The 26,967-nt window shown below is 37.7% G+C and overlaps 5 protein-coding genes across 9 annotated transcripts; 3 read left to right on the top strand and 2 right to left on the bottom strand.

Annotated features, from left to right (window-relative positions):
- Nucleotides 1-466: 466 nt before the first annotated feature.
- tatdn2 (TatD DNase domain containing 2) lies at nt 467-5,475 on the top strand. Of its 2 annotated transcripts, none has more exons than XM_067458480.1 (7): nt 467-767; nt 1,376-1,692; nt 1,877-2,227; nt 2,525-3,508; nt 3,599-3,726; nt 4,437-4,620; nt 4,739-5,475. In XM_067458480.1, the coding sequence occupies exons 2-7, from the start codon at nt 1,387-1,389 to the stop codon at nt 4,877-4,879; spliced, it is 2,094 nt and encodes a 697-aa protein (XP_067314581.1). In that variant the 5' UTR covers nt 467-767; nt 1,376-1,386; the 3' UTR covers nt 4,880-5,475. The 2 variants fall into 2 exon arrangements, with proteins under 2 accessions (XP_067314581.1, XP_067314582.1); XM_067458481.1 differs by lacking the exon at nt 467-767 and adding an exon at nt 796-898.
- Nucleotides 5,476-5,582: 107 nt separating this feature from the next.
- On the bottom strand, nt 5,583-6,686 carry ghrl (ghrelin/obestatin prepropeptide). 3 transcript variants are annotated; one of them, XM_067458483.1, is made up of 5 exons: nt 6,509-6,686; nt 6,255-6,418; nt 6,055-6,135; nt 5,864-5,972; nt 5,583-5,661 (listed from the first exon to the last, which is right to left on the bottom strand). In XM_067458483.1, the coding sequence occupies exons 2-5, from the start codon at nt 6,366-6,368 to the stop codon at nt 5,654-5,656; spliced, it is 312 nt and encodes a 103-aa protein (XP_067314584.1). In that variant the 5' UTR covers nt 6,369-6,418; nt 6,509-6,686; the 3' UTR covers nt 5,583-5,653. The 3 variants fall into 3 exon arrangements, with proteins under 3 accessions (XP_067314584.1, XP_067314585.1, XP_067314583.1); XM_067458484.1 differs by having other exon boundaries at nt 6,255-6,392; nt 6,509-6,535; XM_067458482.1 differs by having other exon boundaries at nt 6,255-6,423; nt 6,509-6,530.
- A 727-nt stretch (nt 6,687-7,413) lies between these two features.
- ccdc174 (coiled-coil domain containing 174) lies at nt 7,414-11,326 on the top strand. The gene is made up of 11 exons (XM_067460061.1): nt 7,414-7,560; nt 7,751-7,855; nt 7,989-8,089; nt 8,662-8,720; nt 8,845-9,007; nt 9,096-9,191; nt 9,277-9,413; nt 9,549-9,643; nt 10,453-10,582; nt 10,666-10,815; nt 10,905-11,326. The coding sequence occupies exons 1-11, from the start codon at nt 7,519-7,521 to the stop codon at nt 11,210-11,212; spliced, it is 1,386 nt and encodes a 461-aa protein (XP_067316162.1). The 5' UTR covers nt 7,414-7,518; the 3' UTR covers nt 11,213-11,326.
- A 142-nt stretch (nt 11,327-11,468) lies between these two features.
- On the top strand, nt 11,469-19,996 carry si:dkey-28n18.9 (sorting nexin-5). Of its 2 annotated transcripts, XM_067460063.1 has the most exons (15): nt 11,469-11,758; nt 11,912-11,952; nt 12,882-12,989; nt 13,072-13,179; nt 13,604-13,673; nt 13,862-13,989; nt 14,434-14,517; nt 14,683-14,757; nt 14,849-14,879; nt 15,058-15,142; nt 15,264-15,303; nt 15,420-15,506; nt 19,170-19,259; nt 19,373-19,438; nt 19,603-19,996. In XM_067460063.1, the coding sequence occupies exons 2-15, from the start codon at nt 11,950-11,952 to the stop codon at nt 19,744-19,746; spliced, it is 1,119 nt and encodes a 372-aa protein (XP_067316164.1). In that variant the 5' UTR covers nt 11,469-11,758; nt 11,912-11,949; the 3' UTR covers nt 19,747-19,996. The 2 variants fall into 2 exon arrangements, with proteins under 2 accessions (XP_067316164.1, XP_067316163.1); XM_067460062.1 differs by having other exon boundaries at nt 11,469-11,952.
- A 292-nt stretch (nt 19,997-20,288) lies between these two features.
- On the bottom strand, nt 20,289-23,059 carry LOC137093648 (uncharacterized). Its single transcript, XM_067458478.1, has 2 exons — nt 22,972-23,059; nt 20,289-21,702 (listed from the first exon to the last, which is right to left on the bottom strand). Exons 1-2 carry the CDS (start codon nt 22,990-22,992, stop codon nt 20,713-20,715), a joined length of 1,011 nt encoding a protein of 336 aa, XP_067314579.1. The 5' UTR covers nt 22,993-23,059; the 3' UTR covers nt 20,289-20,712.
- Nucleotides 23,060-26,967: the final 3,908 nt, after the last annotated feature.

The following is a 26,967-nucleotide window of genomic DNA, read 5'->3' as shown; positions in this document are numbered from 1 at the left end:
CTATCTATATCTATCTATCTATCTATCTATCTATCTATCTATCATCATTTTCTCTAACATCTACTTCAAACATAAAATTAATTTTCATATATATTTTTCTAAATTAAATTATTCTGCTATAAATTATAGTTGTTAAGTAAACAAGTGAACCCAATATAAGCATAAGTATTTAGGTAGGTGTTAATTATTTTAACCATATTGAACAGTTCTCAGTACAAGGTTTTTTTTTAAATGTAAATAACTGTCAGCTTGGATCAAGTTGTCAAATGTTTTAAATGCTTACAAAAAGTTACAATTTATTAATTACATTATTTGTTTGCCATAACAATGTTTCTTTACGAACTGTTTGTTTTATCACTTTTTTAATTTTTTTATTACATGAAGTTAAAAATCACTTTAACAATTTACCCCATATAGTGTGACAACAATACCCCAGTAGTTCTGGGGCAGACACGTACCACAGCTTTTTTTTGTAGTCCTGTATGCGCCTAAACAGAAAATTGCCTCTCAAATATAAACCCACCCTGGGATATACTATTTACTACCTCTAAAATTTCCATTTGAATTATGAGTGCTAGTGCGTTTAATCTTAATTCTGTATTTAATAATTACTTAATTCCGCACACTCCATACTTAGTATCTCAACGTTCACCACCATGAGATCCAGGCCAGGGTCCAGTACGGTGAGGAGCGTTGACAGCACTGAACACATCGCTAATTACTTACGCACGTGATCCACCTGAACTTTCATCCGCACAGGCCTTAAGGTTTGTACTTTTATTAACTTTGATGTTGTTTGGAAAGAATCTGGTTTAATCAGTCTAATGTAAACTTTCGAACAATTTTCCATTCTTGTGATCGCCGTTATGTGCGCTTACGCCTGGGGTCACAGTTTTAGGTCAGACATGATGTTTCTGCTAATTACTAGCATCTGTAACTTTAGTTAACTGATGGCTTTTTAAATAAATAAGTTAACGCGTATTACATTGTATACAGGTTTGTGCTTTTTATTTAATAATGTATACAATTAAACATTATATGAGTATAAAAGATGCGTCGATGTTTTTCTAACTAACTAACGTTAGCTAACCTGCAGAAAATGCCCATCTGCTCACCATTGGATTTTAAAAGATTACGTACGTGTAAACATTCAATAAAAATTAAATATTTATTAACTAAGGGAGTAAATATTACTCCTTTTTACTGCATTTGGTTGCTGGACTCCATCTCCACTTTGAATTTACAGTGTTTTGGTTTGTTTACTGTTTTTCAAAGAATCTGCAAGTGAATCCATCTCAAAATTGGCTTAGAAGCAGCTGCATCTGTTTGGGATTCTCATTTTTCACCCATGTATATATTTTCTTTCTTTCTCAAGTTCTTAGTACGATGAACTGCAAAAGGGAAAAGGTGAAATTGACATGGCTGAATAAGGCGGTGAACTCTCCCAGAAAGCTCATGAAGAACAGTGTGGGTGTGGCACAGCCCACATGCTGGGATGGAGATGATCAGGATGGTGGTGTGAGCGAGGCTGACTCTTCTGGTCTGAACACATCTACTGGGTCAGCAGGACTGGGCGATGTGGAAAACATGCATCTCAGCACTCCGCAGCATTCTTCACAAAGGACACCTAAAACACGCTTAAAATTGAGTGGACCCCACCGAGCTCTACGGAAAAAAAACAGCCCTGTTGAGGTGAGTAACAATAAGGATTTTTTCCTTGGGAAGGATTCCCCAGTCAATATATGTAATATTTTATAGTGGATTTAAATATATATTTGTGTAACTTAGTAGTAGAAATGTCAGTATTTAAAATATAGCTTATATTTGAGAGAGTTCCCCTTGATTTAATTTTTTTTTTTTTTTTTGTGGCATGTAGGAGAGTGTTTCAGGGCAACAATCCTCTGTTGAGCCTTCACCGCCCTCTGCTGGGAAAAAACGCAGGAGTCCTGAGGATGGACGGAAAGCCATTTACCTCAAAGCTCTGAATGATGCAATGGGGAATGCAGACAAAAAGTCATCATTCTGTGGACCGAAAACTCTATTTCCAACGAAAACTCCTGAAAAACCTGTGAAGGAGGAGGAGGAAAACTGCTCTGACCTTGATTGCTGCTCATTCAGTGAGAAGAACGGAACACTTTCGCAGTTCACAACTAAGGATGATAGGCCTCCCCCGCTGGAGCTCATAGACACAAAAGATGATGGGACAGAAATAAAGCTGGACACCAGGGTAATGGATTTTTTGGGGAAAGAAATTAATACTTATGTTCAGCAATAATGCATCAAATTGGTCAAAACGTGCCAGTAAATTACATTTTATATAGATATAGCTAGCTCGCTCTGGAAAAACTTAAGAGACCACTTAACATTGATTTCTCAATGTTATGAATGTTTATATATATATATATATATATATATATATATATATATATATATATATATATATAATGCTCTTTTTTGGATGAATTAAAATCATATATAACACATTCTGCACTAATAATTGTTACTGACTTTGTGTTACTGACAGAGTGTGATCCTAAAGCGGCCAGAATCGCCGGATTGGTCAGATGTTGACGACTCAGAGCAGGTTGACGTTTTCTCGCAGGATGAGTCCTTTGAACCAAAGGGGCGACAAACAAAGCTTAAAAGGGACTGTGAGCTTGTGGACTTCATTGACACTCCTCCACCATTGGAATGCAACCCTTTCTCCTCATCACCAGCTTTAACGACTTCAGCATTTCCACAAACCCTTTGGGAATTAGAAACTCAAGGGGCTGACGCTACCCCAACCCTCCAAGCCAGGGATGTGGAGCTGTCATCAGAGTGTCTGCCTCAAACTACAGCCTCTCACCTTGCAACCCCCAAGACCTATTCGTGCTTTATGTCAGTTAGGCGCACCCACCAATTACAGCAGTCCACCATCTGCACCTCTACACTGGCTGATCCTTTTCCTTGGCTCAGAAGCATTACCTATGACCCCTCCACAGCTGAAAGCTGGGATTACGTTCCTCGTATTACACGCAGGACTTCAGAATCAAATTATTACGCATCCTCAAGGATGCTTCTCGCTGCTGACAGTGCCAACCGCAGGATGTCGGATGGCTCAGATCCTCTTTGCCTGTCTGATTGGCCCTACTCCCATGCTGGTTCTGAGGGATTTATTGACACGCACTGTCACCTTGATATGCTCTATGGGAAGTTAGGTTTCCAGGGAAGCTTCCAAAGGTTTCAGAGAAAGTATGCAAGTAGTTTCCCTTTGGAGTTTAGAGGCTGCATTGCGGACTTCTGCAACCCACGAATCACAGAGAGAGAGGCCATCTGGGAGGGGCTACTGTCAGAGGAGAAAGTGTGGGGGGCCTTTGGTTGCCACCCACATTTTGCCAAAGAGTATAACCACATTCATGAGCAAATCATCATGGATGCTATGCGTCACCCAAAGGCCATAGCATTCGGAGAGATCGGTTTGGATTACTCATACAAGAATTCTACTGACTCAAAGAAACAGAAAGAAGTATGGCAGACCGGATGATTACCTCCAAATGTTTTAAGTATGTACTTGAAAGAGTCAAAAGAACATAATTTCTGTCTTTTTCATGTCAAGGTGTTTGAAAGGCAGTTGCAGTTGGCCGTCTCTCTCAGAAAGCCTCTAGTCATACATTGCCGTGATGCTGATGATGATCTGCTGAAAATTATGAAGACATTTGTCCCCCGAGATTACAAAATACACAGGTCAGTTCTTATAAAACAAACACCAGTATTTGGCCAGTTTTATGTTAGCTCTTAGAAATAAGTAATCTCAGTAAAATAACTCATGGCTCATATTTCACTCTAAAATTAAAGTTATACTTGGAATTAAAAATATGAAGCATGTTTTAAGGAGCGTTAATTTATTTGATGTATTTGTTTTATTAAATTATTTATACATATACAATATTACAATATTTATTAGCTTGGATGTTCTTTTAAATCGTGTCTGTACAGGATAATTTCCTTGCATATATAATGTTAAATATATTTTTTCATATTTAGATAATAGTTTAACATTTATAAAATGTAATTTCTTTTCTATTTTTTGAAGTGAAATTACATGTTATTGTGAGATCTGATTTCTGAATTTAAATCTCTGCGGTTTCACAACCAGACCCTACGCAATTTTGTGGCGTCTGTGACAACACGCTGACTGTTCCAAAAAGGCAGGCACATCGATGTGTCAGAAATGGTTGAATGTGGAATCTACATACACGCATCTATGCATTCGTCTATATATAATGCATATTGTGAGCACAGAGTAGGAGAGAAAACTAATCGGGAGTGCATACACTTGGCACATTGCATCATTGAAATACTTTTGAGCAGACTTTCGCTACTTTCCTTTGAAAGTAGCTGACAACACTGGTTAGAGCTCCTAGCCTTCTAACCCGTGTCCATATGTTTGTTAGACACTGTTTCACCAACAGTTACTCAGTGATTGAGCCATTCCTAAGTGAATTCTCTAACCTGTGTGTGGGTTTCACTGGACTGGTGACTTACCATCGCGCTAAGGAGGCTCGAGACGCTGTGAGAAAAATCCCTCTTAACAGAATCCTTCTGGAGACCGATGCACCGTATTTCCTACCCAGACAGGTATCAGTGCTTGTTATTAAGCACATATTGTTAGGTTCCACTTACACGTGTGCACACCTTGTCTAATTTGTCATTCTTTAAAATACACATACATTCATCTCTCTTCCTCTTTCTCTAGGTGCCCAAGTCTGAATGCAGGTTTGCTCACCCTGGTATGGGTATACACACGCTGCATGAGATTAGTTTGCTGAAGGGAGTGGAGCTAACTACAGTTCTGCAAACAGTCCGGCAGAACACTAAACACATATACGGACTGTGATTGGGAACGCTGTGTTAAACTACTCATTTTATCAACTGAAGTCCTTCAAAATCTTAGTCCTGCTAGCAATCGAGTCTTGTGTCTTTGGCATTTTCTCAACTAAACAGCCTTCAGTGTGCTTTCTTTTTTTTTCTTCTTTTTTTAAATAACCTTTTCCTTGTTTTCAAAATGTCATAAAGAATTTATATTTCAATGTACTATAGTGTGTGTTAATAAGTGTATGAGCATTGCTACTTGAGTTTCTTACTGTGTTTATAGGGAATTTCACATCTGTTAAAACAGTTAGTAATTATACATTTTAATATTTCTTCAGTTTTGTTTTAAAATGGTTCTCTGTTCTGAGGTTTCTTTGGTTGTGTGTCTGCATACATGCTTACCAGTTATGTGTGCTTTTTAGGCACAAGTGACATTAAATGCCATCTTGTGTCTTCCTTTATATTAGAACCAGTCATTTTCACATAAAAGTTTATGTAAAAAAGAAAAAGGAAAAAAAAAAGTTAAACAGATTGTGAAAAACCACTACAAATTGCTTTTACCAAGTTGTTGGTTTTATATAAATGTAACTTTGGTTTCAATAAATGTAGATGCAACATGAATGGGTTTATGCAATTTAATTATTGAATTTTTTTGACCTCTAAACCTTTTGATGTCACACAAACGTGTCCTTGAGACCCATGAGATTGAGCAAAGAAAAAAGAAAATGTATTTGTTGTACTTTATTTTGCAGAATATTTTTTATTTACGAGTTGATTCTTTCAGGACTGGTAGTTCTTGTCAGAATTCTGAAACAAATGAGAACATACATTAACATTTTAGTTAAAATTATTCAAATACAACATCAAACAGTGTCAAGAATTTTCTGCCAGAACATTTCTTGGGGTTCTTTAAAAATTTGGATCTTTTTCTGGGAAATTAAACTCCATTTTACACAATTAATTACTTGTTACTTGTTTGGATCTTTTCTTTAAAACAGGTTTAACTCACCAAATGGAGAATCGCTAAGAAGATTCACAAGAACCTTCTGCAGCACAGGGCCGTATTTCTCATACTCTGCTTCACTCAGAGACATGGACAGTTCGAACGGAGCTCTCATCTAAACCGGTAGTGAAAACAAAGTATGACTGCAATAGTAACTTATTGAAATCCCATTTACATTTTTTTTTATTTTTTTTTACCATGAACTGATCATTGTCTTTAATCACTGGGATCTCTGGCTCAGCAGCATCTCTTCTGCCCACCCGTGGTGGCCTTCGACCCTTAAAATGGGACACAGTTTATCTGATGCCAGCATGAATTTATGTAATCTTGACAAATTTTATTTTGTAAATTGAGTTCTTAATTGGTTTACTTCAAACAAACTCAGACATATGCTCACCTGTGGTTTCTGAGCAGGACTGAGGAAGCTGGTGCCTCCTCTTACAGACTCGACACATAAAGAAAGAGCACATAAGAGCAGGAACATGTGGCTGGCACGACAGCACAGAGGCATCTTGGGAAGTCACCCGGTTTAGTTCTGTTTTATAACAACAATCTTGATGGCTGCACTTTAAAAGTAATAATTTAATTTAATATAAACAGAGTGCACAGAAATAGTAAAAATCAATCAATCAATCAATCAATCTATCCCACCTTCTGTGATGATCCAAACTGCCTCAGTAGGTCTGCACACAAAGATCTGTTCCTCACTTTTATAATAACCGTTGGTTAACAATTAGCATTGAAATCTACAAATGAAAGTGTGAAAACAAACAGAACTAAAAATCCCTGATTGTTACTGTATGCGTATGTGTGTGACAAAGATGATGACAAATAAAGTCATATGGTGATGTGGCTGCTGTGTCAATAGCTATATGTGTTACTAGACCACTGAACTATTGCCATGGCAGGTTCATTTCAATTCCCCTGTAACAGGAACAAATAATTGGTACGAACACCCTTTTAAGTGGACTCACCTTTGTACATGGTTGGCAGCATATTCGTCCTACAACATGATATTCTTCCATACCTATATAACAATAAAAAAAAAAATAAAAAAAATATATATATAGGTTCTAAGGTTCTAAATTGCATATGATTATTTTTCTTTTGAATAATAATAATAATCCTATTTTTATGGAGAATATAAGTTCATAGGCCATTACTTTACTGTGTGTGTGTATGTGTCTGAGTGAGTGCGTGAGAGAGGAGGGGGTTGTCTTTAAGATGAACACTAATTAATAGAACAAAAAATGGGAAAACAACTAGGTTAATAGACTTGTGGTTTTCAAATGGTTTTCAAAATAGACTTATGGTTTTCAAATTTTTCACTAACAAAAAAATACAAGTGAGATACCAGCTTGACCATCTTAAACCAGCTATCCAGCTTACCTTGTTTTTGTTTTTTTTGATTGTTTTTGTATTTTTGGACAACATATATCATAATGCTATAATTTGGATATTTTTTTTACCATGGTAGAAACCATAGACTGTAAAAAGGTAGAAACATCTTTTATTGAAAATAATATTGCTTTTGTCTAACCTCCGTGACGGCAGATGGCAGGCTACATTTATTCTTTCCAGCATTGTTTATGGATGCTGGTTTGGTCTATGTATGTTCATGCTAGCCTGAACCCTGTATCACCTAATCAGCTACAGTTATCATGGATAAAAAGAAGAAACCATACAATGTTACAGCGTCATCGGTGATTCATTTATATATTATCTCTTTTGAACAAGACTTAATTCCTTATTTTAGTTGTGTTTGTGTGTTATAGTTAGCTTAGCATGACAGCTGACAGTAAACTTGCACTGTGTGCCTGTTTTTAAACTGGGAATGATGTAACGATCTTTTCAATCTCTTGGCCAACGTGTACTTTTCAATTTCCATTTCAGCTGGTGGATTTGAAAGCGGAATTATATCGGAAGCAGGAACAATTTAAGCACGACAGACTTGGCCAAGATGCAGGAGCTGCGCAGAAGTCCAAGACAAAAATAAAAGTAATACACTTTACAGTTCATGCCTGCCTAGATGTGATCATTCAATTATTATATATACGACTGTTATAATTGTGTGTGTGTGTGTGTGTGTGTGTGTGTGTGTGTGTGTGTGTGTGTGTGTGTGTGTTCAAAGAAGCCCAATATCTGGACTAAACAAAATGAAGGAGTCGATGTACGAGCGCAAAGGGATGTTCAGGAAACTGCTGAGGAAGAAAACACATTAGATAAATCCAGGTGAATTAACTGACAATAGGATTTTTAGGGTTATTTATAGTCCAGTACCCATACTACATTATTTTCATTCTTATCCTCTTTCTCAATAAAATGTATTTTGCCTGCTTCACAGGGCGTACAGTGGCTCCGAAAGTATATCCAAGCTAAGATGTATGAACGTCAGTATAACACAAAATCTTACCAAGTAACCGTAAAAATAAAAGATCCATGAAAGGATATAGCTTGTTTGCAGTCGACACTTTGTTTGATAGTTATGTAATACACTTTTTTTGGTCACATTTAAGTGTATCCAAATACTGTATCCAAATACTATATATATAGATTATATAGATTCCCCCTTCTTTGTAAAGTGCTTTGAGTGCCTTGAAAAGCGCTATATAAATGTAACTATATATATATATATATATATATATATAATTATTTTATTATTATTATCATCTTACTTCTACAATATAATTATGTAGAAAAAGTTGTTTCAGATCCATCTGTTGGTACTCTAAATCACCTTCATTTTTCAGATTGTGGAATACAATAATATTAATGGTCTCATGATGCGTTTTTGTCTTATGCAGACAAAAATTGGAGGAAAAGGCACGTCTTTATGAACAGATGACAAAAGGAGATTTCCCAGGTATATATGCTTGCTTGCATTCCCAGATTATTTCACATTTCACTTCTTGAATCAGTTTTTACACTGCTTTGGGTGTTTTGTAAATGAGATGATATTGAAGTAGACAGTTTCTTTTTATATTTAGATGAGGAGACTGAAAGTCTTTTCCTTGTGGACTTCACCCAGAAGATTATAAACCAGAGGAATGAACCACAGATGCACACTCCAAATGTAGCAGGGGACCGAGATGGAGAGGACTCTGATGTGAACGTCCCTGTTCCAGTCCCACAGAATGCAAATGAAGAATGGTATGGTGTGTTTATAAATGTATTTTCAACCTGATTAACAGGTGACATGATTTGAACTTACCTATGGATTTTCTTTCTTCTCTTTCAGGGTGGACTATGTTGATGCATTAGGACGTTCTAGAAGATGTCTGAGGAAAGACCTACCAGATTTTCAGAAAATGGACCAAGATCTCCAGAACAAGAGGTACATTTATTCTTACCTTTGCTTTGCATGTTTGTATTGGTATGTAACTAGTTTGTGCTCTATTTATTTCTATTTATATGCACAGGGTGACTGGCGCTGATAGGACGCTGTTATCTGATGACATGAGGAGAGAAATGCAGAGAGAGCAGTGGGAGAGAGAGGAAGAGGAGCAGATGAAGAAACCTGTCGGACCCATTCACTATGAAAATATTAGAGAGCAAGGTGATGGAGAGAAGTGATCTCTAGACACACCAAAACCTGTCTAATGTGTAGAAAACGCCTTTAATTAGTGCTTCTTTGAGAGTGTTGAATTAAATCTGCACACTCTCTCACATGAGTGTTTTGTGTCCATTTCAGAGGCCAGAGAGCTGGGTGTTGGGTATTTTGCTTTTGCCCAGGATGAGGACCGACGTAGAAAACAGAGAGAAACTCTAGACATGCTGAGAGACCAGGTCAGAACAACAATGAGTCAAGAACTCTTTTCCAAGGCGGAATGAGCTGCCTACCTAGACAGCATTATAAGGCTTTGCAAGTGTGCATTCGAAGCAAAGACTGTTCCAAAAGATAGCCAGCATTATTTATGTTGCCTTCTAAGACACTTTGTTTTGGCCAGAATTAGGCAGTTATCACATGTGATCCATGTTATTATTATTATTGAAAAATGGACAATATTACATTTCTGTACTATTTTGTCTATGCATTTAGGGTAAATCATTAAAAAATGTAATTTTTAATGCAAGTGAATATAGGCATCACAATTATATATACTTAATATAATGAATTGAGTTGATTGAGAGATATAAAAAAGTGATAATTATTATTGTTATTAAAAATTAACTTTGCTACATTTCTAGTAATAACTTAACATTCAGTATCAATTGATATATATATATATATATATATATATATATATATATATATATATATATATATATATATGTACAAAGAGAAATAATGTAAGATATATTTTTTGAATGTCAAAATGATTAAATATATATATATATAAATATCATAATATAAAAATAATTGTACATTTTTAATAAATATTTTTGATTCATTAATTATTTTTTAAACATTGTAACCATTATTTGTGCATTTCAGTTAGATTTCTGACTGTTGGCTGTTCAGTTAGTAAACTAAGTGATTTTTAAACGTGTCCTTAGCTTGTATACTATTGGCTGCGATTGAAACCGTTTCCCTCAGCCTCTACTATTGGCTGTCATATAACTTAAGGTTTACAAGTTTTTTTCTCTCTCTGTAGACCACAGAACAGCGCAGCAAACGTGAGCAACTGAAGGATAAGCGGAAAGCCCTGCTTGAAACTCGACTCGCTAAAGTGAGGATGAGAAGGACGAAGAAAAGCAAGCTGGAGCCAGGGGATGAAGAAGATGGTGTGAAGTTTTATATGTGTATATTAAATGTGTATCTCTATGTTGGTGGTGATTTCTAAAGGTTGTGTGGATGTTTTTTGTAGCTCCTGCTGCTGCTGGTGCTGAGAATGATGACGATATTGAAGTTGGACCTCCAGCCCCTGCAACAGTGTCGAAAGTGGAGGTGGAGATTCAGGAAAGAAAAGACACCAAACCTGGCGTTCCATACGTAAGAGATTGGGATAGAGGCAAAGGTACATGACCGTACATATTCCTTCCTTCCTATTCATTTGCTCCAGTGTTTTGAAGAAAACCCAACGTACGCATTTATTTCCTTTTCCAGAGTTCTCCTGGGGTCAGTGGACCAGTCGTCGTCGAGAGGAGCGAGACTCGGATTTTGCTCCTCCCTCTGCTTATTTTGCAGATGACAGATGGGCCAATCACAACAGAGCAACAAACAAAGGGCAGGCCAAAGGAAAACTTGCCTTCAAGTGGTCTGAATCCCAAAGGGCCACAGAAAGAGACACACAGAACATATCTACTTCTAGTCATCCTTCTGACATGCCCACATATGCACAACCTGCTCAACCACAGACTGCCCAAACACAGAGTCTGGATGACCTGTTATCGTACTACAAACACTCTACGTGAACAAGTCAGAAGTCGTTTGGGAAACTATAGGAAGTGGCAGGCTGTATTAAGCTTGACTTTGTATGTAAAATGTAACTGATTTGCAAAGTTAGAATAAAAAATGACCAGATTTTAGTTTGATCTTTGTGCATCTTTTATTCCATCACTATCTATCTATTTATAGTCCCAGTGTCAACTGCTTTTTTTAACCGTAATTAATTTTGCCATTCATTCTTTCACCAGGTGACTGTGAAGTGCTTCATTCTGATTTGTGTTTGCCACCATATTTTCTTAAATGGTTTGAAATCCAGGCAGCTTCAATGGGTTTATGCATGCTATGAACGCTGCAGTCAGGTGAATCTCATAAACTTTGCCCAGTGTAACTGTGCTTGGTTACTCAGTAGCCTGTAATGAGTGTGCTTTACAAGTTACTTAGTTTGAGTGTATTCCAGATGTCATTCGAAAGAGGACACTAAAAAACTATATATTGGATACAATTTCACATACAACCAAATCGCAGGACCATAGTGACCTTTGATCTGAAGGATATCCTGTCTCCGCAAGAATGTGCGTGTGAGCATTTTGCATCAACTGGAGAGAGAGTGAGGAAGGGAACGAGATTAGAAAAAAGAGAGGACAGAACAAAGGGTTTATAAGAAGGATTAAGAGAAGGGTTTACTTTTGGTTTTCTCATATGCCTCTGTTTTTTCCCTTTTGAAGATTAAACCAAAGTAGGAAACCTGTTGAATTTCTGTGAGATGGTAAGTAACCATTTCTGGTTTATCTTCTGGATTATCACATGACCATCTAGTAACATGGTCTTCAACCATTTGCTCTTTGTAGACAATTTTTTATTTGGTAATGTTAATTCTTTAAATATCTTTTGTAGCATTGATTAATATTGGTTCATTTATAAATGTTTTATATATATATATACACACACACACAGTCAAACCACAAAATGGTTGAAATATGACAAGAACTCCGAGTTAAACTGTAAGAACAAATTCATCTTGATAATGTCAGATAACTTTGATAGATAACTTTGAAAGGTATATCAGCTGTCAGCTGTTAAATTTAAGTCCACAATTAGATAATACCAATTTACTCAACCAATTACCTAGCAATGCTTCATTTTGTTCAGTCTGTGGTGTAAAAGGTCAAATTAGCAGTTAAAGAAAAAACACTAGGTCAAACCGTGCTCAAGTCAAAGTGTCTGAATCATTTTGGTCCCAAATTTGTATTAATTTTACTGGTAGTGCACTGTATGAAGAATGTTTTGGGTATAATATGTCAGAGTTTACTTTATTTTGCTATCCTCACTTATATAAATCAACTATAGTGTCCTGCATCCACTTGTAAAAAATTATATCTGAATAATTTTTGGTTTGACTGTATACACATTGTTATTAAATATTGTTAAACATGCATTACAGTAAACAATTTTAAGGCTGTTAACATATTGTTCAATTGTGTATGATGCCTGATACACTAACTCATGTTACTATTGAACCTTATAAAAATGGATATAAGCTACTGGAATATTATTAATATAATATTATTATAATTAAGTTTCACAACAAGGAAATTTGCTTATAAAAACCCTGAGTGTTTATAGTTGTCTTGTTGATTGCAAGTACTGATTGCAATTCTTGTACTGTGTAAATGAATGTCTGTGTGAGTGTTTTAGGAAGGTTCAAGTGCAGAATCAGAACTAAGTGTGAGTGCGAGCAGCATCAGAATCACTGATTTGACTGAGGATGGAGACGTTCTGACGTTTGCCATCACGTCCCAGAAAGTAAGATGCCTAGTAAATGCATAAAATGTTCCGAATATGTTTTGTCGAATGCTAAAATAGCATTGCATCATTCTTCCCTCAGTTAAATAGCAGTGTTGGGGTGTGTGTTTTTCGAGCATATGAAGACTTTGACTGGCTTCAACAGAGTCTTTTCTCACAAGAAAATGTTCCTGGAATTCAGGGAATTATAGTGAGTGAATAGTCTAAACACTCCCATATATATATACTAACATAAATAGTGATGAAAGCCAAAATATGAAATGCCATGGATAAATATGGAGGGTCAAATTATATTTTCAGATGAAATTTGGAGCCAAATTACTAGAAAAATTGCAGCATTTTTGCCCATCTATAATATCTGTTCAGCAGATGCTGTCATGCTGTCAAGTGTTTTTTGTAATTTCGACCCCCCCCTCTACAAAATTAATTACTCCGTCAATACGGTATTTATCCATGGCATTTCATATTTCTTAAGAAAAAATATAAATTTGAGCCAGGGACCTGTGACTGAGTTGACATTGAATGACCCATTAGGCAATGCTTACTCATTTTCATTAAAACCATAAGATCTAAGAACTTATTCGAATATTGAGTTGATGATTTTATGCCCACAGTTTCCACCTTTGCCTCCTAAAGCACTTCCATCACAGTCAAACATGCAGACCAAAGCCCTCAAACAACTTGGTATGTATACTTTTGAATATGTACAGGCAATTCAGACAAAATGTATGAATAGTGTTAGTTCTGAGATGTGTGTGTGTGTGTGTGTGTGTGTGTGTGTGTGTGTGTGTGTGTGTGTGTGTGTGTGTGTGTGTGTGTGTGTGTGTGTAGTTGCCACTTGGTTTGATGCTTTGTTTCTTATGTGTGTTCAGGTTTCCTGGCTCTAGGCAAAGATTGGCAGGGTTATTGTAAAGCTTTGGAGTTTTATCTCCAGCAGGTGGCAACACACCCAACTCTCTGCAAGTGCAAAGCACTGGACAGCTTTCTTATTAACTCTGAGGTTTAATATACACACGCACATGCACACACATACATACATACATACATACATACAGAAAATATGACTGATTTTTCATGAATTCAAAATCTGCATCATAACTTCATCTATGATTGAAAATGCAATGCTAACCTGCTGAGGTCTTTAGCTAAAACTGAAGGTAGTATTTGTGTTTTGGAACATGGTAGCTGGTCATTACCTCATTAGGTATCATTTTTTGTCATTGATCAGCTTGTGGAGACCCGATCCCGCATGAACCTGCTGGAAACTGGTTATCATGGTTCAAAAACACAGCTACCACCTTGAAGATCTTTGCATGAAAGGCTTCTGTTTTTATTGACCCATTTTGCTGTTTTTCTGTCATAACCTTAATCAGTTTTGAGGGAAAGGTGACAAAATATTTGTTGATTAATCTCACTTTTGTCTTTGTATGTGTATTTCGACTAGTCTCCTGGAAAACAGAGAGGCAGGAAAGGAATCTTGAATCGTCTTAGTCAGGCTATGGAGGAGATGAGGAAGGAAAGTCATAAGGTATATCTGTGTGAAAGTTTGTTGTTTATGTGAGCGATTTATGCAGGTTTTCATCCCATCCACTGCTGGGAAAGTCTTTTGTACCAAACACTGCACTGTGCAGTGATATGATATAGGACTAAAACTATATTAATGTGATTTATATATAAAATGTAATCTCCCCAGGATGTGGACAACTTCTTTCAGAACGAGAGAAATAAAAACACAAATATTGCTGCTTTGTCAAAGGTTGCCACAGAGGTACACTAAGCTATTTTTCAGTTTTATCTGACCAGTGGACTATTAGTCATTTTATATTTCAATGTGAAATATTTTGTTCTTCTCTCAATAGAAATTACTTGATGTTGTGATGACAGAGCAAAGTAAGTCACTGCAAGAAGTTTACACACATCATTTAAGAATACAGCTGGCTCATATATCACTGTGTGTGTGTGTGTGTGTGTGTGTGTGTGTGTGTGTGTGTGTGTGTGTGTGTGTGTGTGTGTGTGTGTGTGTGTGTGTGTGTGTGTGTGTGTGTGTGTGTGTGTGTTTGTTTTACAGAGCTTGCTTTGGCCTGTGGACATTTCTCCACATCTCTCCATCTTTGTGTGAATCAGGACGATGCAGCTGCTGTAGCTTTCTCCAAGTTAGAATTTACTAAATAAAATGACCTTTTGTTTCTGCATTAATGTGCATGCTGAATAAAGAGAGAATGTGTAAGAGAAATGAGCGGATAATCCGTTTATTCAGATGTTGTGTTTCTTTAGGGTTTGTTTGAAGCTGTCTGATATTATAGAGGCAGTAAAGGTTAGTGCACTTTACATGCAAAATCTTTGAACACAACTGAAGGGTTCTCATTCTATTATTTAGATACAAATATTGAATGCAAAAATGTTAATGTTTTTTTCTCTCTCTATCTTTAGCGAAACTTTGAGCAAGTTGCCACTAACAACCTAACCACTCTTGGTTTGGGTCTGGACTTGGAATCTCGCTACCAAGAGGCAGAGAAAGTATGTTTTATGAAATGCCTATAAGCATGACTGTGATTATTTGTGATACCACTTTTATGCCATGTTTTATACAGAGTAACTTACCTTTTAGATACAGTATTCCCATTTACTTGGGCCATTTTTGCTCCGCCACAGAAAATTATATAAATCTTACAGCAGAACCACGTCACCGTAGCCTGAAGACAGCAGTGTCAGAACGGAAGTTGGGGGTGGTGGTATTGATCGCGAATCCCGCTCAACCGCTAACCGTACACTAAGTTTTTACAAAACCGTAAGACTTTCGTTCATCTTCAGAACAAAAATGAAGTGATAAACGACCACAAAAAGTTAATAAAGAGATTCTAAAACTAATCCACATGATTAGAGTGGTTTAGACCATTTTTTTCCTGAAGACACATGATCGCTTTATATGATGAACAGATTTAATTGATTGAATTAATTTTTTTCACATAAACATTGATCAGCGAACAAAACAGAAGCTCAACCTAACCTTCTGGAAGCTCAAACGTGCTGCGTTATATGAGAATGAACCTCATTGGTTCTGTGGTTCTTGCCGAAGCTCAAATGTGATGCGAAACCATAGACTGTAAAAAAAAAATGGACGTAGTGTCCGTGGCATCACCCATAGTCTTCCGAAGAGCAGTTCTGGAGTGTAAAGTAGAGACAAACTGGCCATTGCTATGTTGTCAGTGCGTCATGCCCGGATAACAGAAAATAGGCAAAGAGGCGGGACGTGGGTGGAGCTGAGATGATGCAATGACTAACAGACTGCAGATAAATGGCTATCCACCTGCCACTCAAAGTGCCGACGCCCTTAATTATGCAGAACTTTAAGGCTTTATGCAAGCCAACCACCTAGTCTCTTGAAATACTACCAATACTGAAGTAATTTAAACTGCAATTCCTCAACTGGCCACTATAGACAGGCTCCAGAAGGGAGCATAATCTCATTTAGCCCCATGTTAAATTTCCCAACTTTACAGCAGAAAAAAATCATGTTTACAGCCTGGTACAAATTGTGGTTTTGGTCTATACAGCTAATTTTGCCCTTCATTACAACTGTGAGGGGGTGACTTTCATTTCATTCATTTACATTATATAAAGCCTTGAAGTTCTGCATAATTAAGGGCGTGGTTACTTTGAGTGACAGGTGGATAGCCATTTATAGTTTATTTGTCTATAGTCATTGTATCACCTAAGCTCCACCCACGTCACACCTCTTTGCCCATTTTCTGTTATCCGGGACTGACACGCGCTGCTAAGATGGCAGCGGCCAGCTCGTCTCTACTTTACGCTTCAGAACGGCTTATGAGAATCCCTATGGGTGATGCCACGGACACTATGTCCATATTTTTTTTAACTGTCTATGGCTTTATATTAGCCAAAAAATCTTGACGCACCCTAGCAGCAGCAAATCTAATCTGCCGCGTGTGTCGTCTAGCAACTCTCAATACAGTTCTGAGCTGTAAAAACCAAACTCTGTTCAGGCCAATCACATCGTGTATACGCTGTCGAATCAACTTTGACCTTGACTCTGGAAGACTTGGAGTTAAGATTTTCTCTGAGAAAAGAACAAGAATGACAATGAAGTAATTCTTAAAAAGGGAAGATGTGATCGGAGTTTTGCCGACCGGATACAGCGAATGTTTAATCTATCAACTAGCTCCACATTATGTTGCTCTGGTTGGTTGTAGCGCTATCCAATTGCGTGCAGAGGGAGTATGAAAGACAACCGTTTATCCCGCCCCTCGGATTACGCCCTGTTAATGGTGACTTTCCAGACCAAACATTTTGATGTGGGTCTAGCTTGTCAGGCTAACTTTATATAATGTAAATGAATGAGTTATAAAAAAATTCACCCCCTCTCACAGTTGTCATGAAGGGCATAATTAGCTATATAGACCAAAACCACAATTTGTTCCAGGCTGTAAACATGTTTTTCTGCTGTAAAGTTGGGGATTTTAACATGGGGCTCGATGAGATTCTGCTCCTTTCTGGAGCCTGTCCCTGATGGCCAGTCGATGAATTGCAGTTTAAATGACTACCGTATTGGCTTCAACAGAAACTGCGGGCAGTTGCCGCTTGTGCAAAACACACGAAAATGAACCTTATTGGCTCTCGCATGTCAAGCAAGCATGATTGAGCTTCTGTTTATCATAACAGCTGATGTGTGTGTTTATGAATGTTTATATTTGAAAAAAAAGCCTTACCCCTCATTTACACTGAACACGTGTGCGGCGCATTACGGCTGCGACACGGCTACCAGAGCTGATCGCGCCCATTCTAGTCAATGCTTGTGTTTACACCGGCTGCGACACGGCGTGTTTCAGAAGCTTCCCAGAAGCGGCTCTCCGCGTCGCTTCACTAAATATAGGTGCCCAGTCTATTTTTTTTGTTGCCCAGTCTATTTTTGACGGACGCGCGTCCAAGTCGCACCGGAAATACAAAATAAAAGTCAAAAATCCTTGTCAATTTCAAAATAAACACCCTGTGCAGACTCCCAAACGTATTGCATGTATATTGGCAGTATATCCTTGGTAGGAGACGAGAAATGGACGTCGGACAGGCAAATCACGTGGTCTCACTCGTCCAGTCGCTCCGCTTCTGATATGCTCTAGGTGTGAGTTAGCCAAGGGGGTAATCTAGCGCTCGGAAAGCGTTCCACCCCTAGGGGCTGCCATTGCTAACCAAGCCATCACCTGCTGTTAGCATCCCATTGACTCCCATTCATTTTTGAGTCACTTTGACAGTGAATAACTTTACATCTGAGACGTTTAAAGACTCCATTTGTCCATTGTTTATTTCTAAAGAAACATGACAATGTATAAAAGGCTCCATTACCTTGTATCTTACACTATCGCCCCGCAGCAGCTGTTTTTGTAAAAATAGGCTAACGATTGCGTCATAACCAACGCGACCCTGTCGCAAAGTTGAGAAATTACCGTATAGACCTGAAGAGACGCTCGCAGGCAATCTTTTACTGTCTATGAGACAATCGGGGGGACGTGGAGGCATAAAGTCTGATAAAGTCAAGGGGGAAGAATGGGGAGAAGCCCATAGTGAGCCAAAAGCAACGTGAGAAAATATTTAAACAACGTGATTCAGCTTTCGCTTTCCACATCTACTAGAAGACTCACAGCTGTCAGACAGGAGGCTCACGTCACATCTACGTCGTCAAGCTCAGTCTGAGCCTGCGCAGTTCGCTCAGCCATCAGGAAGTGAGTGCCCCTAGGTTGACTTCATTCTTTCGCCGTAGACGTCAATGGGAACGCTCGGTCCATTTCTTTTACTGTCTATGGAGTTAGCACCACGTGGAGGATGGAATAAAACCTTGTCGAAGCCGTAATGCGCCGCACACGTGTTCAGTGTAAATGAGGGGTAACTTAAATCTGTTAAAATGTCTGTGTCTCGTCTGAAAGTTTGGACTAAACTGCTCATTTCATGTGGATTAGTTTTATAACGTCTTTGTGAACTTTTTGATGCAGCACAAGTGGTAGTGTAGTTGTCAATGGGCCTGGAGGTAATGGCTCTGCAGTGAGTAGCCTCTCGGCCTAGCGCTGCTGTCCTCACAGTGGTATTAGTTACATATGGCACATACTGGGATGATGATGCAACTTGCAAACAGAGTTAGTGAAAAATTCCCACCATAATGTTTTGTAACAGGAGATGCTCTTCAGAAGAACCTGTAAACTGATAGAGCTGGAAACTGTTAAGAAGAGTGCAGAAAAGGCCAAGGCCAATAAAAGAGAAGTGGTATGATTTTAATCTGTGTATCTTGCATATTTTCTTTGTCCACGTCCACACTGAAATGTTAACCTGTTTAACTGGTAAATTCAGATGAAGTCTTTCTGTGCCTAATGCTGTAGATGGAGGCGTTTCAAAAAGCTGTTGAGAACGAGTTCAACCTGGTCTCTTCTGTGGCTAAACAAGAGGTAAATGCCGTGACTGATTATCTGCCAAATGTGTTCCCAGAGTTGTTACACTGGAAACATGACTGACCTTGTGACATGACTGCTGCTTCATTTTAAAGTAATTTTGATTACACATTGTACATTTATACAAGCTATTGTTTATTTATTGGACTTCTGTGTGGCAGATTGTGCATTTCAATAACTCCCGAGTGAATGTGCTGAAGAACTTCCTTATTGACTGGTGTGAACAGCAGCTCAACACAGCGAAGGAGTACGCTGAACTCTACTCACAGCATCTCGAAGCTTGCAGAAACATGTACTCAGAATGAATGAAACAAACTGGGGGTAGATCATAACAATATTGCTGTGTAATGTAATCAAACTGTTCTGAGACTGCTAAAAAATGAGAACTTTATCATGATATGATAAGTGCTTTGTAAATTCGGTTTATTCTCATATCTTTTTAATCACTTGTCCTTATAAATCTGATTGTACATGATGTTTTCCAGCTGAAAAGTAATCTAATTTGAACTACCAGTCTATAGATTCAGAAGTGAACTTTGTCCTGTAAGCTTGCAATAAAACCAATGATTGTTTCTACTTTGCAAACATTGTCAATGCTGAGGTGATGAAAACTGGTCATACATAACCGGTTCAAAAGTCAGTTACTTAAAAATGTAGCCTGGCCTAATATGAATTCGAAAAGTATAAGATTGATTATACATCCCTTTGCTAATCTCTACTTGATTAGATTATGACACAGCCATAACACTATATTTATTCATTTTATGTATCACGTGCTACAACGTTGGATACATAATGGTATTAATGCAACTAGTCCCATATGAACAAAGCAGATCAGGAGTCAGAGTTTCAATCAAATGCATTAGAGTTTAATGATCATAGTGTTTTCCATATTATAAAGTCTGAAGTCAGACAAACTGGTCTAACTAGAAAAGTGTAATATCCAATGTCCGTATCCAGAGGAAGGTCCAAGAAACCTTTACAAAAATGAAAATTACTGCCATATGCATATAGCAAGAAAATATAGGTAAAACAAAGTTAAATATGCATCGGGTAAAGTGAATAAGAAAAACTGATCACAATAATTTAGAAAGTAAATTTAAGATTTAAGATTAGAAAAACAAATACAATAAATCAAGTCAAAATATAGTGAGGAGCCAGTAAACGAACTAAATTATATAAATGTAATGTAAATTATTTAAACTTCTTCTACCAGATGAATGCTGGTGTGGTGGTCTGTTTCCTGCACACATAAATCAGATGTGCTTGCTTTAACTCTTCTTTAATGACTCCTTTAATTGATCGATTTTTGTTTTTGCTCTTTGACGTGTGTAGTTTTTTTCTTTTGCAATGTTGTTATCAGCCAGATCACATTCTTTGCAGTGATTTATAAGGGTTTCTTTAGGAAACTGTAAGATATCATCTAAATGAAATGCCAGGCAAACATGATCCCATACATAAAATTCTCCGCACACAGGTTTAACCTCGGCTATTTTGTCCTCTTCATTCAGTATCAGTTCAGAACTAATGGCATTACCAACGGCTTGTGCATTCCAGACAATTTGATTATTTGTATAATCTACAAATGGGCTGTTTTCAATCTTTTTGTATTCCTCAAACATCTCATTGTCCTCAGGGCTGTGAACAAGAACAACATACATGATCTCCTGCTTGTAAAACATTGTCTTATATTCCCTGAGAACTGGATCTTGGTCTCCACACTTCTGCACTCTGTATCTTTCCATCAGATCTCTCAGAGGAAATGAGAATCGAAAGTGGCCATAGCGTGATTTTTCGTCGAATGCAGGTGATGTGGTGAACATATGGAGGAAAGGCTCCTGTCTTTCTATTTGTTCTTCGGATCTGTTTGGGAACACCGTGTCCAGATAACGCTTCTCAGCTGCTTGTAAACTCTCTTCATCAATCTTCAGGCTCCACCACAAGAACTTCTTATCATCAACATGTTGCTGATGTGCACGGAATCCCTCTGACTCACAGATTTTGTCAAAACTGTTTGAGTCAGTGACATGGGTCACCTCTGAGATGTGAAATTCAATTGGAGTTGGATATGTTGGGATGTTATTAGTAAGATATTCAGCTATTTTTAGTTCATAGTCTCTTCCCAAACTTTTGAAGTCACGCAGTATTTGTGCTACATTAGTATCATCCAGAAGTGCATTTCTCAGATCTTCTATGCTAATGTGTCCATCATGGCTGACCTCAGAACTCCCGCGATTATTTATTCTCGCGTGGAAGGCGTACTGAAAAGATAAAGGTTTAATATCTCAATTAGATCACCTTCAAATACATAACATATGATTATATCATAGCTGTTTAATTAATTTGTTTTATATAAAGAAGACCCAACCTGTTGTACATTATCTTCTACATGCCTTCTGCCCTTTGATTTAAAAAATATATTAAAAATATATATATATAATTTATTTTTATTATAATAAAAAAAAAAAGATGTTTAATGGCCTAGGCCCTCAATATATTCTAGATATGCTCATAAAATATAAACCTAACAGATCATTTAGATCATTAGGATCATATCAGCTAAAATACCAAGGGTTCACTCAAAGCAAAGCAAACTGCTTTCAGCTATTATTCCGGCCACATCTGGTTTCATTAAAGAGATCACATGTGGGGGTGGGGCTGTCATCCGCTATGACAAACCACAGAGAAAGAGTATGAGTAAAGAGTACAACCAGTATGAGGAAGTGAAGTTAAGTACAAGTTGAACTGGTTTGAGAAGTCTATCATCTTTTTACTCTCAATTCTTTTAACTGTCATATATTTCTTCTGTATCTCTTTTAATTCCGTTTTAGTTTTCCTTTTATTTTGTGTTTAATTCCCTTTCCTTTATCTAAAACATTATGAATTACCATGTGTATGAAATGTGCTATATAAATGAACTTTCCTTGCCTGTGTTTTGACCCTTGCAATGAAAAAACTACAGAGCTTTGATTATAAAACTAAGCATAAATATCATTTGACTGACATATTATTGGGAGATGTAAAGTGACAACTAACATTTTTGAGCCTTCTGTGTAAGTACTTTTATTAAAAAATATAAACTTTTTGAATCAACTATAATTTATATTTTGTTTACTGGTTCGATAAACTGTTCCTTTCAAACTAATAGATTGTTCTTACCACTGCTTCATATGTCAGGCTTTACAGGGTTAAAAACACAACAACAACCCCCTTTCGAGACTTGGTTACTCATCTCTAATGCCGCACCATAGCAATAAATGTTTGTTACAGATCTCCTTCATGTTACAGAGACCAGCTCTGTGACAGTAAATAAACACAATTTGCCTGCATATAGAATCTTGTGCCTTTAAGCATTAGCTATCTAGAACACATTTTAATTATTTATAAATGTTTTTAAAAAGGAAGTTGTCATTTATTTGATTTTGAAACGCTTTAGTATTTGTTTAGCTCTTTAGTACCTTTTTTGTGTGACTAATGCTGTTACTCGTGACTGATTGTTAGAAATGAATTGTCAAGAATTGCCTACTTACTCTTCTAGTTGCCTCTGCCATTTTATGAGGTTAAAGCGAATTGCGATGCTGTTAGTCACTCACTGTTTGTGAAAAGGGGAAGTCAGTGCAATGCTCTGGGTTTATAAAACATTTCATTCTGCCACGCATAGGGCAGGGCTTGTTTTTAGAGACAATAACCCTATATTGTATGAAAAAAAAGAAAGAAAAGATGACTACTTCAATGACATATAGTACAGTGTTTTTTTCTTTTTAGTTTTTGGCTGTGAAAATAATGTACTAAAATAAACAAGGCTTTTATGATTTAAAATAAACAACTAATTATTCAGGAATGGACAAACATCCCTTTAAATGCTGTTATTTGATTTATTTCTCTTTCAACAGAAATAATCCATGAATACCTTCTAGAATCACGTACATTCTCCTCAATTAAAACAGGTGAAAACACAATTTGAAACAAGATTGTCATGTATGTCATGTAGCCTGTAGCCTGAAACATTTTGTCTTAAAGGAAGGGACACATGGGCAATGGAACAGTCCACAAACCCACACAATTCTACAGCACCATCTAGTAGCATGAGGGAGTTTTACAACACACTTGACATTCTATTGGTCCTTTGGTCTGTTGCCAATAGTTCCATACATTTCCTCAGCATCATACTTTCTCTGCAGAATACAATATGTTGAATTGTGGTCACCCTAAAGAGACAGTTTATGGAATTTGTTAATTGTTTATTGTAAAATGTGGATTTCAGGTAATTGGGTTTAAATTATGTGAACAAAGAATCAAGATTTTGATTTACTTACAAAATTATTTTCCATATTTGGCTCTTCAGTCTCCATTCTTGCTTTTCTGTAAACTTAAGAAACAGTAATTACCTGAATTAAAACATGCTCATTGAAATGTATTTGGGATGTGTGTATGTTAATTTGTGTGTGTGTTCGTCTTTTTCTATCCCGTCATAGACTTCAGACTCATGGGGACTTGTGTCACGGAGGAAACATACAGTGCCTTGCGAAAGTATTCGGCCCCCTTGAACTTTGCGACCTTTTGTCACATTTCAGAATCAACAACAAGTGGGACACAATCATGAAGTGGAACGAAATTTATTGGATATTTCAATTTTTTTTAACAAATCAAAAACTGAACAATTGGGTGTGCAAAATTATTCGGTCCCTTTACTTTCAGTGCAGCAAACTCTCTCCAGAAGTTCAGTGAGGATCTCTGAATGATCCAATGTTGACCTAAGTGACTAATGATGATAAAGAGAATCCACCTGTGTGTAATCAAGTCTCCGTATAAATGCACCTGCACTGTGATAGTCTCAGTGGTCCGTTTAAAGCACAGAGAGCATCATGAAGAACAAGGAGCACACCAGGCAGGTCCGAGATACGGTTGTGGAGAAGTTTAGAGCCGGATTTGGATACAAAAAGATTTCCCAAGCTTTAAACATCCCAAGGAGCACTGTGCAAGCGATAATATTGAAATGGAAGGAGTATCAGACCACTGCAAATCTACCAAGACCTGGCCGTCCCTCTAAACTTTCAGCTCATACAAGGAGAAGACTGATCAGAGATGCAGCCAAGAGGCCCATGATCCCTCTGGAGGAACTGCAGAGATCTACAGCTGAGGTGGGTGACTCTGTCCATAGGACAACAATCACGCCGGCTTCACACTGCACGCGTAAGCAGGGCGTAAGCAGCGCGTATTTTTTTCGGCGCCCATGTTAATCAATGAGTGCATTCACACCGGCAGCAGAGGCAGCGCAGCGGCGCGTAGCAGGAGCAGAGCAGAAGCGTCAGTGCCGCGATCGTTTCGGCGCCAGGTCTATTTTTGACGCGCTGCTCACGATGAATTAAAGCCACAGTACATTGTTCTGATCAAAATTAACCTGGTTAACATGAAAAATAACACATTTAACCATGAAATAATTTAGTGAAGTGTTCCGTGTGTTTCTCAGTCACCATATGCATCCGGCGCTGTGAGAAAAAAAAAGTTCTACACAAAAAACGAAGCCACTGCCATACGTTTTTGCCTGAACTACAAAACTAACTTTAAATAATGTATGCCAGTTTAGCTTAAATTAAATATGAATTAAATTATGTATATATGATAACTATATGCTGGCATAACAGAAACGATAAACAAAAGCACGTGGTGTCACAGGCAGTGTTCTTCAGAGTGCATTTGGAAAGACAGCAATGGATGACACTCGTCTCATCGTGAAGGTTTAGAAGCACACAGTTCTCTGTGATCCACACAGTTTGCTTTATAAAAACTTGCAAGTGAATGAAAAGGCATGGGAGGAAGTTGGTGAGCGTGAGCGGCTCTTGGTGCTGATGGTACGTCATTTTAAAGTGTTTTTGACAGTCTTTCGTTGTCTCACGAACGAACAACTAAATATGGATAGGTAAATAAAATATACACACATTAATATAGCACACATACCGTATAGACATGTAGATAGACTATAATGTGCGTTTTGTCATTTTTTTAAAAACTTTGTTAGATAATTTGCTCATTTAGCCTACAATATATCATTAAGAAGTTTCCTCTTAGTTATTACAGTCATTTATGAATTATCTTTAATAGGTTTATGATGGGTAATGCATGTAAATTTGATGCCTTTCCAATATTTCAAGACAATTCCCTGAAGTTTCTCTTTTTAGCAGTGTGCTTTTCATGGACATAGTGCGATGGCCTTTCTTCTATCAAAAACTTGCACTAAACGAAATAAAAAAAAACCCATCAGAAACAAGTGAAACGATTTTTTAAATATAAAATTAGCTTCATGATAAATCTTTGCTTTATTTCCATTTCATATACATTAAAGAGAAATGCAAACTTATCCATTATAGAGTACTCTGTACACAACTGCGCGTGTCAACTGCGCGCGACAAACGCTGCCTGTGTGAAAGGAAAAAGTGCGCGCGCTGCTACTGCTTTACACACGCGCTGCTTCGGCCCTGCCTACGCCCTGCTTGCGCGTGCAGTGTGAAGCCGGCGTCAGTCGTATACTGCACAAATCTGGCCTTTATGGAAGAGTTGCAAGAAGAAAGCCATTTCTTATAGATATTTATAAAAAGTGTCGTTTAAAGTTTGCCACAAGCCACCTGGGAGACACACCAAACATGTGGAAGAAGGTGCTCTGGTCAGATGAAACGCTCTCCATCCAACCTCACCGAGCTCGAGCTGTTCTGCAAGGAGGAATGGGCAAAAATTTCAGTCTCTCGATGTGCAAAACTGATAGAGACATACCCCAAACGACTTACAGCTGTAATCGCAGAAAAAGGTGGCGCTACAAAGTATTAACCTAAGGGGGCCGAATAATTTTGCAAGCCCAATTTTTCAGTTTTTGATTTGTTAAAAAAGTTTGAAATATCCAATAAATTTCGTTCCACTTCATGATTGTGTCCCACTTGTTGATTCTTCACAAAAAAAATACAGTTTCATATCATTAGGGCCCAAGCCCTGAAAGGGCGCAGAGCCCTATTGTTCTTCTAAGGACAATTTAGCTTTTTCGACTATTCGGGCACTTTCGGGGCCCTTATCATGCTCGAAAACTCTTGAAACTTTGCACACACATCGGAATCTGCGGCCATCAGGGCCGGGCTGAGGCTGGTACCTGGGCGTGGCAGAGGGGCTCGACAGCGCCCCCTAAAGTGGGGTCTGAAAACATGGTCTATAAATCAAACACACTTGCACGTACATGTACGAAACTCGGTACACATATAGATCTCATCGGGCCAAACAACTTTCGTGCTCTAAGTTATGCGTCAGCCCAACAGGAAGTGAGCTATTATGGGTTGTTCGGAAAACGCATGCTGTGGAATTTGCGATACTCCTCCTAGACGATTCACCCGATCAGCACCAAACTCGGTCAGCATGAAGTCAAGACACTGAGGATGCTAAATTGCGAGCAACTTTTTGATATCTCAAACGGTTTGGCTGTGGTGAGGAGACGAATTTATGGCGAGAAAAGGGAAACAGGAAGTGTATACTGCACTTCCTGATAT

The sequence above is a fragment of the Pseudorasbora parva genome, chromosome 12 (assembly GCF_024679245.1).
Source record: "Pseudorasbora parva isolate DD20220531a chromosome 12, ASM2467924v1, whole genome shotgun sequence".
Lineage (NCBI taxonomy): Eukaryota > Metazoa > Chordata > Actinopteri > Cypriniformes > Gobionidae > Pseudorasbora > Pseudorasbora parva.
The sequence above is the reverse complement of the archived record's forward strand: the minus strand, read 5'-3'. Positions and strand labels throughout refer to the sequence as shown.

What these genes read in the sequence shown, in the direction of transcription:
- tatdn2 (XM_067458480.1), top strand. Translation starts at nt 1,387, where the DNA reads ATGAACTGCAAAAGGGAAAAGGTGAAATTGACATGGCTGAATAAGGCG. An exon ending in AAAAAAACAGCCCTGTTGAG is followed by an intron (nt 1,693 to 1,876) that starts GTGAGTAACAAT and finishes TGTGGCATGTAG; the next exon opens with GAGAGTGTTTCAGGGCAACA. An exon ending in CGAGATTACAAAATACACAG is followed by an intron (nt 3,727 to 4,436) that starts GTCAGTTCTTAT and finishes TATGTTTGTTAG; the next exon opens with ACACTGTTTCACCAACAGTT.
- ghrl (XM_067458483.1), bottom strand. Translation starts at nt 6,368, where the DNA reads ATGCCTCTGTGCTGTCGTGCCAGCCACATGTTCCTGCTCTTATGTGCT. An exon ending in GTCCTGCTCAGAAACCACAG is followed by an intron (nt 6,136 to 6,254) that starts GTGAGCATATGT and finishes TCCCATTTTAAG; the next exon opens with GGTCGAAGGCCACCACGGGT. An exon ending in AAGACAATGATCAGTTCATG is followed by an intron (nt 5,973 to 6,054) that starts GTAAAAAAAAAT and finishes CTACCGGTTTAG; the next exon opens with ATGAGAGCTCCGTTCGAACT.
- ccdc174 (XM_067460061.1), top strand. Translation starts at nt 7,519, where the DNA reads ATGGATAAAAAGAAGAAACCATACAATGTTACAGCGTCATCG. An exon ending in ACAATGTTACAGCGTCATCG is followed by an intron (nt 7,561 to 7,750) that starts GTGATTCATTTA and finishes TTTCCATTTCAG; the next exon opens with CTGGTGGATTTGAAAGCGGA. An exon ending in TAGACATGCTGAGAGACCAG is followed by an intron (nt 9,644 to 10,452) that starts GTCAGAACAACA and finishes CTCTCTCTGTAG; the next exon opens with ACCACAGAACAGCGCAGCAA.
- si:dkey-28n18.9 (XM_067460063.1), top strand. An exon ending in TTGCCATCACGTCCCAGAAA is followed by an intron (nt 12,990 to 13,071) that starts GTAAGATGCCTA and finishes TTCTTCCCTCAG; the next exon opens with TTAAATAGCAGTGTTGGGGT. An exon ending in ATATTATAGAGGCAGTAAAG is followed by an intron (nt 15,304 to 15,419) that starts GTTAGTGCACTT and finishes CTCTATCTTTAG; the next exon opens with CGAAACTTTGAGCAAGTTGC.
- LOC137093648 (XM_067458478.1), bottom strand. Translation starts at nt 22,992, where the DNA reads ATGGCAGAGGCAACTAGAAGA. An exon ending in TGGCAGAGGCAACTAGAAGA is followed by an intron (nt 21,703 to 22,971) that starts GTAAGTAGGCAA and finishes TTATCTTTTCAG; the next exon opens with TACGCCTTCCACGCGAGAAT.